At 44.8% G+C, this 13,277-nt stretch overlaps 1 protein-coding gene across 1 annotated transcript in view; it reads right to left on the bottom strand.

The window, feature by feature from the left end:
- Positions 1–6,805: 6,805 nt before the first annotated feature.
- Positions 6,806–13,277, bottom strand: part of LYSMD2 (LysM domain containing 2) — a 43,519-nt gene continuing 37,047 nt past the window's right edge. The window contains exon 3 of the mRNA XM_075897245.2: positions 6,806–7,637. Coding sequence (XP_075753360.2) covers positions 7,589–7,637 — 49 coding nt within the window. The 3' untranslated portion in view covers positions 6,806–7,588. The remainder of the gene's footprint in view (positions 7,638–13,277) is intronic.

The raw sequence follows: 13,277 nt of genomic DNA, 5'->3' as shown, positions 1-13,277 counted from the left end.
GCCAGGATTTTGATCTAAATTATGAATAGCTTTTACTAGTTACCCAATGATTTTCTTGATTTGCGATGGGCCTGATTTTGCAATTCTGTCTCACAAGAGTTAGTACTGTTGAGATCCGAGGTATCAACTCTCATATACATAATTTAGTCTTGTTACATGTTTGCCAAGCTCTGGGAATATGGTTGCTAAGCAGAAGGCAGTAATTTTGTGGAAATAATCTAAGGTTCAGTGTGACGGTGTGGGGTGTGATCACCCCCTCTCGGTTCGAGAGGGGGGGTCTGCGGACCCCTTCGTCCTCCTGTTGTTCCTTGTTGTTCCCGGATCCCCAATATGGGGCCCGGGCCCCTTGGGTGCGATCACCCCCTCCCGGCTGGAAGGGGGGGTCAGCGAACCCTAGCAGTGAGTACCCGCCGTGCGGGGTGGGGCCGACACCCCCAGTTTAAGTTCTCCCCAGTCTGGGGTTCTAGTTTGCTCTCTTCCGTCGCGTGTGGCTGTCGGGTGCTAGACGCTCCCCATGTGGAGGCAGGGGGACCCGGTCCCACCCTCTCTCCGGGTCCCAGCCTGGGGCCCTGAGCGCCGGGGCCGCTAGCGCCCCGGCACGGTGGACGGGGGGGGGGGTGAGGATTCTCCCCCCTTAAGTTCGTCCACCCACGGCCGCCAAAAGCGCCCTGCCCCGGGCTCCTTCCTCCCTCCCGTTGGGTCCGCCGGCCCGTCCCCGTCGCCCCGGCGCCTACCTTGACCCGGCGGTCCGCAGCATCCGACGTCCAGGCGGAGTCTCGGGGGTGAGTTCGCCGGCCCCGGCGCGCTCCTGGCCGTCCCGGTCCCTCCTGGCTCGGTGCGGCGGGGTCCGCCCGCCATCCGACGAGGGGCTGAGCGCTCGCCAGGGGCAGTGGCTGTCCCGGAGGCCCCGGGACCAGCGCCGGGCCGGTAGCCGGGCTGGGTGGCGCTCACGCTCCGTCCTGCGGCGGGGGCTCTCCTCCGCCGCCGCGAGGAGCCTGCGCCCTGCTTCTCCGGCGGCGGGCCCTTTTGAACTGGCCCGCCGCGCCGGCCGCCGCCCGGGGCCCCGCCCCTTCCGGGCACGTCCCAGCTGGCGGCCTTGGCAAGCGGCCATGCGCCCTGGCCCCGCCTTCCCCGAGCGAGCCGGCGGGGGGCGAGCCGCCCGTCAGCTGTCGGCGCAGGCGCGGGCGGAGCGCCCCCGCCTGCCGCCCCCTGATGTTGCGGGGCTGCTGGGGAGTCTGGGGCTGGGGCTGGCCGGCGGACCCCCGCCAGCGGGGACTCCGCTCGCCCCGCCCCCGGGAAAGTGACGGCCGGCGGGGGCTCCGATCGCCCCGCCCCTGGGAAAGGGCCGGCCCGTCACATTCATATAGAAGTTAATGTTGCTGGTTCTGTCTTTAGGCCTCCAGTCTCTGTTCCATGAATAGAAACTCTCCACTAAGTCTATGTCTAGACTGCAGGCTTCTTTCAGAAGAAGCTTTTCCAGAAAGAGATCCTCCGAAAAAACTTCTTTCGAAAGAGAGCGTCTACACAGCAAAAGTGCATCAAAAAAGCAGTCTGCTTTTTCGAAAGATAGCCTCCATTCAGTGTGGATGCTTTCTCGCATTTAAGCTGTGATTACTATGGAAGGAGTGGCCACCAGAGCACTTGTGCCTTTTCCGCTTCTTTCGAGAGAACCCCGTTTCCCGTCCACAAGTGCCTTTTTCCGAAAGAGCTTTTTCAGAGAAAGGCTTCTTCCTCGTAGAAAGAGGTTTACTAATGTCGAGAAAACCCCTCTGTTCTTTCGATTTTCTTTCGAAAGAATGCGATTGCAGTGTGGATGGAATTCAAGTTTTTGGAAAAACAGCTGTTTTTCTGAAAAAACTGTAGTATAGATATAGCCTCAGTGGTGAAGGTTCAAACTGGCTCCTAACAGCTCCCAACTAATCCCCTTCCCCACCTACCCCCTTAGAACTGGCAGAGCAGAAGGTGTTGGGAAATTAAGACCACAGGATTTACTAATAGCATTAGTCTGGAACAAGGCGTGATGAAGTGAGGATTGTATTCACTCTGTTTGCTTTGTTATGCTGTATGCGATTCCTACTGTCCTGTGCTGTTCTGTAGTAACTCTGTGTGTGTGTCAGTTCTTCTGGGCACTGCACTAGCGCACAGCTGGGGATGGGAATTTTGGGTGATAATCTCACTAAGGAAAGGCTGCCCAGCCCAGCACACACACAATGGTTTAGACTGTTTTGTAATCTGAGCCTAGGTGGAAGATTCAATCAGGTCTTTTGCCAGGGAAGCTAGACAAAGGAGGAGGCAGGGCTGGGACTGGTTGCTGGGTAAGTGAGGGAGTCTCCACTGGCTTAGGATACAGGGAGTCTAGCTGGCTTGGGAGGTAGGGGGCTCTGGGCCCCCCATCCTCAAGATGGAGCATGATGACTGCTCCTGGTTCCTGTGCTAACAAGTCTATGCTAAGCTGAATCTCTCTGAACCAATAAACCTTCTGCTCTACCTGCTGAGAGTCACATCTGGCTGTGGATGAGGATACATTGCCCGGTGGTTTCCCACACTCCGTGACACAAGGCAGGCTGGGGAATAAATTCAATCTATCCTTTCCCACAGACATGGGGAGAGATTTGGAAGGAAGTAGCTTGTGTTGACAGCCTCTCCTGACAGTTGTGTAAACACACTGGCTACGTCTAGACTACATCCCTTTTTCGTAAAAGGGATGTAAATTAGACGTATCGCAATTGCTAATGAAGCGGGGATTTAAATCTCCCCCGCTTCATTAGCATAAAAATGGCTGCCGCTTTTTTCCCGCATGGAGCTTTGTCGGAAAAAAGCGCCAGTCTAGATGCTGATCTTGCGGAAAATAAAGCCTTTTCCGAAAGATCCCTTATCCCGCTATGAAATAAGGGATAAGGGGAGATTTAAATCCCCGCTTCATTAGCAATTGCGATACGTCTAATTTACATCCCTTTTATGAAAAAGGGATGTAGTCTAGATGTAGCCACTTTGTTTAAGGGATTTTGTGGAATCCTTTGTATACGCGACTGAGATGCACTTTGAATAATTGTCAGAACAAATGTTTGAGAGACTGGAAGTATTTTACTACCTTCTTGGGAGTGAACTGAACCAAAGCCTATTGCAAGGGGAATTTTTTTTTTTCTGGTTACAAATCTCAGACCTCTATTCTTTTGCTGGGCTTGGTATAGCCACTAATTTGCTCAGGTTAAGGTCAACTTTAAAAATGACAAATTTCATATTGATAACTTCTCTGGGATTTCACAAGATTCTGTTTGTAGTCATGTTATTTCATAATGGCACATTTTATATAACATTATTTCTCTCCTTCCCCTCCTATGTTAGTTTTCATTCCCACAAACTTTTCACTTTATTTCCTGAGTCAAAGTCAATCTTGTAGCATAGTTACCATTGCTGCAATAGGACTGTGGGTAAATTCTTCTTATGGTGGCAGAGGAAAGCATGAAAACATTACTTAATTGTACCCTAAAAGCTCAAACCAGAAGGCAGATAACCCCAAATTTATTATTTTTGAAGATCTTAGTTGTAATACTGGATTTTGTACAGTCCTGTGACTTCTTTAATGACTTCTCTGTCCTTAGAACTGATTCACAGCTTATTCCTTCACTTATAAATTTAGAGGATCAATATAAAAATAGATTGTTACTTTCAAGCACAATAAATAACCCAAACACCAGCTCTTTAGAATTTCCGTTGAGACTTAATCTTCAGAGAAGACAAATAGGAAGAAAAATGACTGTAGAAAGAACATAAATAAGATTTACAGAAGTCACTTAAAAAAATTCAGAACAGCAATTGCAGCTAATATCAATTCATTTAGAGCAGGCTGGCTCTCTCCGTGCCAAAGTTTCAAGTGTATAGTTCGTATTAATAGGAAGCAACATCAATACATTTCTATTCAATTTTAAAGCAGTTTTTTCATAGTATTGACTCGTGGATCAATGAAGAGCTTGAGATGACAATACAGTGTTAAATAAGCCTATCTGGTGATACATTCTATAGTGTATTTAAAATAATCAGTCACAAAAGAAAAACCTTCTCAAGCCCTGAAGCCTAATAAAATCCTGCAGTTCCAAATCTAGGCAAGAGCCTGGATCAATTTTAACACTATCCATAAGGAGTCATACATCTGGCTATCTGAAATCTTTTTACTAAGGAAAATAGTAGGATCATCATCTTTGCAGGAGCACAACAAATTTGCTGTTCATTTAAACCAGGGGTCGGCAACCATTTCAAACCAAAGAGCCAAACTACATCAAAATTCACAAGTGGTCAACAGAGCCATATAAGAATGCCCATTTGCATGACTGAAAATATGCAATTTAATATTTATGACATGATTAATAATGGCATAAATGAAATATTGTACTCACAAACTTCATTTAATGGGACATCTGCTGCTGCATCTTTTCACACATTTCTTCCAAGTTTAAATCATAACTGGTGAAATCCAACTTCATGCACACATTCAGGCTGTCTTCTGTTAATCTTATTGCAGGGGCTGGGAATGTGGGGGTGCAAGAGTATGGGAATGTGTGAGTAAGAGGGGCTCAGGGCAGAGGCTTTGGATGTATGATGGGCTCAGGACTGGGGTGTGCAGGAGTGCAGGAGTGTTATGATGCTGCAGCCAGAGGGAGGCTGGGCCCCAATTGGGGGGTTGTTGGGCAGGCTTCATTTTTAAAATATTATGTCCAATGCAAAAGGTTTCAACACTGTCTTTATTTGTGGCAAGGGTGGGGAACCTTTTTTGGGTTAGTGCTTAGGGGCCACTGTCCAATAGAAAAACAATCAGTTGGGGAGCACACGAGTAAAAACCAAAAAAGCCATTCCTCCAGAAACCACCAACTCTCACTGATGTGGCCCCCAACTGAGACACCTCCCTCCCCTGGTACTTCAGCCTCATGGGCGTGGGGAGGGAGACATCCAGGGAGGACTGAGGATCAAGGTTTCAGGCCAGGTTAACTCTTCTGAGGTTCCAGGGTTAGTGGATTTTGTATCCCTCACTCCAGGCTCTGGGGTGGAGCCAAAAATGAGAGGTCCAGTGTGTGGGACAGAGCTGCCAGTGAGTAGGATAGGGGTACAGATTCTGGGTGGGAAGTAAGGTGCAGGGGCAAACTGGGAGTAGGTGTCTGGCTGGGGGTGGGGGAGGCAGGAGCAGAGTGTGCGTGGGTGTCTGGCCAAAGAGGAGGGGGCTGAAGCAGGGGGCAGGAGCAGGATGCTGGTGGGTGTCTGGCCTGGGGTTTGGATTGTGACTTGGTGCAGGGGATTGCAGTGCAGTGTCTGGGAGGGGTATGGGCTCAGGATGGGGGCAGAGTGTTTGAGTTACATGGGAAAGGGGGGCAGAGGGTTGGGGGGAGAGACTGGGGTGCCAGAGGCAGGCTATGGCCAGGACACTTACCAATGAGACTTTCACCTCAGTACATTTCTCCAGCTCCAAAGCCTGCCCCCACAAGCTGCCTGGCCATGTGCTCAGTGACTAAAAACCTGAGGGGAGTAGTGATTGGTGGTTCCCACGCTGCCTGTTTTTGAAATAGGCAGCTGCCAATGGTCAAAACTGGCCAATGGGATTGTGCTAGGGGCGGGAGCAACTATGAGGCACTGCTACCCCTTTCCCTCCTTACTCATAGCACGCAGAAAACAAATGGCCCATAGCAGTTTTTCTGCATGACGCGTGGGGGCAGGGCAAACAGGGGAAGCTTCCTGGAGGCTCCCTGTTGCCTCCATGAGCCCAATCCGGCCAGCGCAGGGTATTTTGCTCCAGCCTGCGGTAGCGCCAGCGTGGGCTGCCTGCTGACAGGGGGAGCAAGGGAGGGTTGGGCTTGAGCTCCAAAAAGCTGTATCTGGCTCCCACCCGAGCCATAGGTTGCCAATCCCTGATTTAAACGAACAGCCTCATTTCCTTTAGCCACATGTTAAGCAGTGAGAGCTTTTCTTACAGCCCTGGATCCTGGTATCAAGCACGTCCATCTCTGCACTGGAACTTTTCAAGAAAAAAGACTCAGGTCACCAAAAGCAGCTCAGGCACAATGCTGTAGAGATAGGGCCCTTTAATTCTAACATTGACTCGCGCAATGCCCCAGGGGGTACGGCATGTTAGGTGTATTTACTTTTCACTTTTGCAGATCTGAATCGAATCATTGTAAGTGAAAATGTATTTCGTTGTATCCTAGCCTCACTTGTGAACACAACACAGTGACATGGTTATCTGTCTCTCTGAAGGTGAGGCCCAATGACAAACTAGCGCCAATGATTTTAGGAATTATTTTTTGACAGAACTGTGTAAGTAGTGCTTCCCAACCTTTTCTAAACCACACACCTGCACAAAGTATGTTTCCTCAAACTCTGTACAAATGTCAAATTTGTTCCTGTGAACTAGACATGGCTATTTCAGTTTCTGGCTTTTAGTGTTGCTTTCGTCACTAACCCATCAAAAGGGTTGGTTAGAACATCAACTACTTCTTCTTAGGAAAGTGGCCAATGCCCCCCCCCCATTGACTAATTAAAATGGAAGCAATTTATATGAAAATATTTAAGCCTCTTCTGTTGTATTTCCAGTCCTCTAAAGATTGCAAAAGTCCTCTGAATAAATGAGATGCTAGAACCTGCCAATCTTGAGATCTCAAAGTAAAAAAGAAAGCTGGGGTAAAAAAAATGTTGCAGCTTCAGGAAGATGGATTATTACTCATAATGAAGTAATAAAGGGTACACACTTTCTGGAAATTCCCATTTAAAATGGATGAAAAAGCCCTCACTATATTGGATTGATGAAAACAAGACAACATAATGAAGAATAGTCATTTATTATGTTTTTTTAACAAAATCACACTTAAAATATATTTGCACACAAGAATACACTTAGGAACATTTCAAATGTCACAAACGCAAAGAAAAATACCTCTTACTATAACTTTTTCCAAAAAATTAAAGTTTGCAAATAGTTTATCTTCCCCTACAGGCTTTCCCCCTCCCTCCCTTTTACAGGAACACACAGATCTTCTTTGTACATTATATGCATACTTACAACCACACAAAATGTAGGGCTAAGTTCCGCAGCCTTGCTGCAGACAAAACTTCTGTAGCAAATTTGCCTGCATTGGGACCGCAGAATGAAAATAAAGTACATTAAAATTCAGTCATTTTTATAGTTAAGTTTTCCAGAGATAAGGGTGACATTCTGCATAAATATTTAATCAAATAATCTTACACTTTATTTTAACAAGTATTTACAACATATCTAATAAAGATCAATACATCCTGCATAAAGGTGACCTCAAGGATATATTGTTGCTACCATGCTACAATTTACACAGAAGAAGTATGAAGGCAGTTGCTAGTTTTGGAAGGCTTACACCTTTTATTGATATAATTTAAGGAAATTAACCTATGGAAGGCAGAAGAGGTCAAATGATTTCAGTGCAATTAGTCAGTGAAATTACCCATTCATGACTTGTAAAAAGTACACCATGGTAATCAGTCTGAAAGGCCTTGGCTCTTGAATCTTCAGCTACTTAGTTCTTTAAGAACTATGTCTTCTTTCCACATTTGCAAGTCATCATGTGTCAGTCCTCTACTGGTGATAGGAAGAAGTTGCATAGGGACTTTCCTCCTCCTCCTCTCTGTGAGGGGGAAAAATAACATGATAGTTTAGGAAAATGTATACTTGACATATGCCTCTTTATCAGCAAAATGCTGTCATAAGGCAGACATATACATCTGTCCATGAAGAAACACAATGACCTCAATTACTTTCTATAGTTGTGACTACTTTCTTCCACTATTTGATCTGAGGAAGTGGGTCTGGCCCACGAAAGCTCATCATCTAATAAACCATCTTGTTAGTCTTTAAAGTGCTACATTGTCCTGCATTTTGCTTCAACTACCCCAGACTAACACGGCTACATTTCTATCACTATTCTACATGCAAGGCACTACATTTAGCCGTTTGGAATGGAAATCCATCAACCATATGAAGAAACTCGCACAGATACAGACAGACATCATCTTTCTATCCAAGTGCAAGAAAATGGACATCGTACCCAAAGGACTGAAAGTGAACAATCCACTAAGATCAACATACTTCACTGACTACAGTGAAAGACTCTGCCTCACACTATCCAAGAAATTAAGAAACCACCTGATAAGTATTTTATACAAGAAACAGAAAACCATCAAGAATGACATTTCTAACTTAGATCGTCTCATCTCAAGACAAACATCCACACCGACTGACACCTTGCAAGACTTTTGTTCCACCAGACAAGAAATCTACTATACACACTTCTATTCCCTACAACAAAGAAAAGACAATAAATTTTCTAACCTGCTCCATACCACTGGCTACAACAGCAACTGCCTCAACCCACCGAATAATATTGTTAACCTCTCCAGCTACAAACTCAATCCAGCAGAAGAGTCTGTCTTGTCCCGGGGTCTCTCTTTCTGCCCCACGTCCCCCACAAACTGGATACAATTTTGTGGTGACCTTGAGGCTTTTTTTCGCCGCCTCCGTCTCCGAGAATATTTCCAAACCACCACTGAACATCAATCTGATCTACCAGATCCCCCCTACCAACACCAAAGGAAAAATAATTCTATATGGACTCCCCCTGACGGTCGGAATTACAATCTGGATTTCTATATACACAGCTTCCGCAACAACGCACAGACTGACATTATTCACAAACGACAACAAGCGACACACAATCTTAGCCGCGCTGAACACCATGCCATCCAGAGTCTCAAAAACAACCTGGACATTGTAATCAAACCAGCTGACAAAGGGGGTGCTGTGGTCATTATGAATAAGGCCGACTATAACCAGGAGGCAACCAGACAACTCTCGAACACCACATTTTACAAACCTCTCCCCTCTGATCCCACCTTGGACTACCAAAAGAAACTACACTGTCTCCTTAAAAGCCTCCCCACAGCTACTCGGGAACAAATCCTCACAGAATCACCTTCTGACCCCCGACCAGGATTGTTCTATCTACTTCCCAAGATCCATAAACCTGGGCACCCCGGACGTCCCATCATCTCTGGTATTGGCACGCTCACTACTGGTCTATCCAGCTATGTAGACACTCTTCTCAAACCCTTCGTAACCAATACCCCCAGCTATCTCCGAGACACTACTGACTTCCTAAGGAAATTACAAAACATCGATAACCTCCCCAATAATACCATCCTTGCCACCATGGATGTAGAAGCTCTATATACCAACATCCCACATGAAGACGGATTACAAGCAATTAGAAACACTATCCCAGAGGACACTACTGCCAACCTGATAGCAGACCTATGTAACTTTGTTCTCACCCACAATTATTTCCGGTTTGAGAACAACTTATACCTCCAGATCAGCGGCACAGCCATGGGTACACGCATGGCCCCACAGTATGCTAACATCTTTATGGCTGACCTAGAACAACGTTTCCTCAACTCCCGTCCCCTTTCACCCCTCCTCTACCTACGGTACATCGATGACATCTTTATGATCTGGACACATGGCCAAGAAACACTGGAGATATTCCACAGAGATTTCAACAACCTACACCCCACCATCAACCTCAGCCTGGACCATTCTACACGAGAGATCCACTTCCTGGACACCACCGTACAAATCAACAATGGAAAATTAGACACCACTCTCTACAGAAAACCCACTGACTCATACAGTTACCTACATGCATCCAGCTCCCATCCAGAACACACCACACGATCCATCGTCTATAGCCAAGCCCTTCGATACAACCGCATCTGCTCTAACCCCACTGACAGAGACCAGAAGCTTCAGGATCTCTACCAAGCATTTATAAATCTCAACTACCCACCCAGAGAAACAAAAAAGCAAATTGAAAGAGCCAGACGAATACCTAGAAACCATCTACTTCAAGACAGACCCAAGAAAACCAACAATAGAACACCACTTGTCATCACCTACAACCCCCAACTTAAACCTGTCCAACACATTATCAAGAAACTACAGCCTATATTGGAACAGGATACCATACTCAAAGAGGCTCTGGGAGACAGACCCATAGTCTCCTATAGACAACCACCTAACCTCAAGATGATTCTTACCAACCACCACAGGACATACCACACTAATACCAACCCTGGTACCTTCCCTTGCAACAAACCCCGTTGCCAGCTTTGTCCACATATTCATTCTGCTGATACCATTATTGGACCTAACCAAGTGAGTTATAAGATCAAGAACACATATTCCTGCGCATCCAGAAATATAATCTACGCTATCATGTGCCGAAAGTGTCCGTCTGCTATGTACATTGGACAAACATCTCAGACACTTCGCCAAAGGATTAATGCCCACAAAACAGATATTAGACAAGATCACAAAGAGAAAACAGTTTCTTGCCACTTTAACCAGAAAGGACACTCTCTAAATGACTTAGCCACCTGCATTCTGCTACAAAGACCTTTTACATCTGCACTTGAAAGGGAATCCTCTGAACTGTCATTCATGTTAAAATTCGACACTTACCACCAGGGACTTAACAAGTCTTTGAACTTTCTCACCCATTATCAAGACAGTTTCCCCAATTATCACCTGTAATACCATTAACTCACAAACATCCCACTCTCCCTACCTTTAATATCAGCAATTCACAGACACTTACCTTCCTTCCTCCCCCTTCCCACCCCCCCGCATCCTCCTTCTGTTCTGCAATGTGATTTGTCCTTTTCATATTTGTTCATTTTTTTAAATTGTATCCTTTGGTATATATGGTTGTGACTACTTTCTTCCACTATTTGATCTGAGGAAGTGGGTCTGGCCCACGAAAGCTCATCATCTAATAAACCATCTTGTTAGTCTTTAAAGTGCTACATTGTCCTGCATTTTGCTTCTACATTACTATGTATTTTATACAGTAATATTACAGATACTAAGAATGGCTTCAATACAAATATGAAATTAAAAGTAGGTTTAAAAAAGCAGTAGTAGCACAATACTCTTCATCTAAACCTGTGCTAGGAAATAGGAATAGTGAGCTAAACTCTACACTCATTACATCCCCAACTCTGCAGGAAGCCACATGAGGGATATGTGAGAGTGTAGGACCGGTCCTATTTTCAGTGATACTGTCCTTTCCTGCCTTCCTAGATCACTGGTGTGAATAATAAGACTGTATATATTCCTGGACAGAGGGTGTTGTACATTATTTTTGGAGGAGTTCTGGAATCCTAGTACTAGGTGCTGTGAAGACATGAAGTAAGGATAGTCCACGCCCCCAAAGAACTTACAGGAATACCCTTAGGCTAGCTAATGCTGGGAGCAGAAAGAAGCAAACTTGTAACCCAGAATGATTTGCTGCGCATAAACCTCCATCCTACTCTGTCTAGCTACTGAGGGCATATGTACCATGAAATAATTTCAAAATAACTTATTTTGAAATAATAATTTTGAAATGGTGTGTCCACACTAAAGGGAAGCATCAAAATTAGTTCAAGGCAGGCTCCCTTAATGTGGACACGCTAGCTCAGACTTACAGCCCCAGAAAGCACTTCAGAGTCATTCGTTCGAATTACTCTGGGGAGTAGTTATTTTTACATAGCAACACCAGAGCGTCCATACTACCGCTATTTCCAAATAACAATTATTCCTCATGGAAAGCAGGAGTTATTATTTTGAAATAATCAGCCCATTGTTTCAAATTAATGTGCTTGGTAGTGTGGACATTCTGCTTGTTATTTCAAAATAAGGGGAGTATAGACCAAGACTAAATTGGCTATTTTCCTTTACATTATTCACAGACCAGGATACAGGGATGAGAGGACATCTTTATTCCTGGTTTAATCTCCCCCTGCCTCCCTCTCCCAAAAATATAAGCAACCTAAAAAAAAAAAAATCCAACCATACGCACACACAAAACCACTTCAGCTGGTGATGAGAGAAAATGCAAAATACATTAATGCCCTCTAACTCTATCTAGTCAGAGCATTCTTTTTAGCCCATTCCCTCAGTAAAGGTTATATTAAAAAAACAAAATTCACTCTGAAGAGCAAATTGTAGACGAAGGCAACTGGTTCAATGATTTCCATAAACCTTTACATCTCAAATCAATTTGATTATGAGGAGAAGGCTAGCTCATTAAAATCTTGACCCATTTGATTTTGCTGATAAAAACAAAAGACTTTGTTAGCTTTCAAATTTAAAAATGCAATAGCAGCTAAACAGAAGAAGAGTAGGAGATCCCAAAGAAGAAAATATTTTTTCTGTGATACTTAAAAGGAACAGACTATTCTTCAGTTCTTTTTGTGTCATAATTGTATTATTCCTGGATGACATCAAACTGAATGTAGTTCAATTGGCAACACTCTCACTGAGGAACCACATACCTTTTACACTACACAATAAATGAAGGAAATTGAGAAATGAGAGTCAAAGCAAACAGTCTGAGAGGGCAAGAAATCAGTATGGCTGACATTTGGATTTAGTTGGTAAGGGCTTGTCTCCACTTACCAGGAGACTGATTCTGGGGAAATCAATCTAATAGGTTTCAATTTAGCAGGTCTAGTAAGGACCTGCTAAAATGACTGCTTGTGGCACCCCCATCAACTCTAGTACTCCACTGGGTCCCAGGAAAAAAGGAAAGTCAACGGGAGAGTTTCTCCCGTCGACCTCCCACAGTGGGGATGCTGTGGAAACTTGACCTAAGGTACAATGACTCCAGCTTTGCTATTCATGTAGCTGGAATTGCATACCGTGGATCGATTTTCTCCCTCTGTGTAACACAATAGTCTCACTGTGCTGTTACTATTAATATTTATAGGGCACTAACAGAGACTGGAGCAAGTGCTCTAGCCAAATGCAACCTATGCTTTTAGCCAAACAAGTTACTGGATTCATTACAAAGCTAAGTGTGAAAAATTTATGGCCTGTGATATACAGGAGATCAAACTAGATGATCTAATGGTCTAAGCGCTACCAAAAGTTACAAATATTTTTTGCTGAAGAGACTTTTTTTTTTTTGCCCACTTATACACTGGCTAGCACAAAGGAGAGCTAGGTGTTTTTTTAATACACAATTTAAAAGATGCTAGTTTGAACACCAGGTATCAGAGGGGTTGTTGTGTTAGTCTGGACCTGCAAAAGCGACAAGGAGTCCTGTGACACCATATAGACTAACAGATGTATTGGAGCATAAGCTTTCTTAAGCAAAGATCCACTTTGTCAAATGCATGCAGTGGAAATTTCCAGAGGCAGGTATAAATATGCAGGCCAGAATAAG

The sequence above is a fragment of the Pelodiscus sinensis genome, chromosome 14 (genome assembly GCF_052426305.1).
Source record: "Pelodiscus sinensis isolate ZL-2025 chromosome 14, ASM5242630v1, whole genome shotgun sequence".
Taxonomy (NCBI): domain Eukaryota; kingdom Metazoa; phylum Chordata; order Testudines; family Trionychidae; genus Pelodiscus; species Pelodiscus sinensis.
Note: the sequence above shows the minus strand (reverse complement) of the source record. Positions and strands in the feature narration are given on the sequence as shown.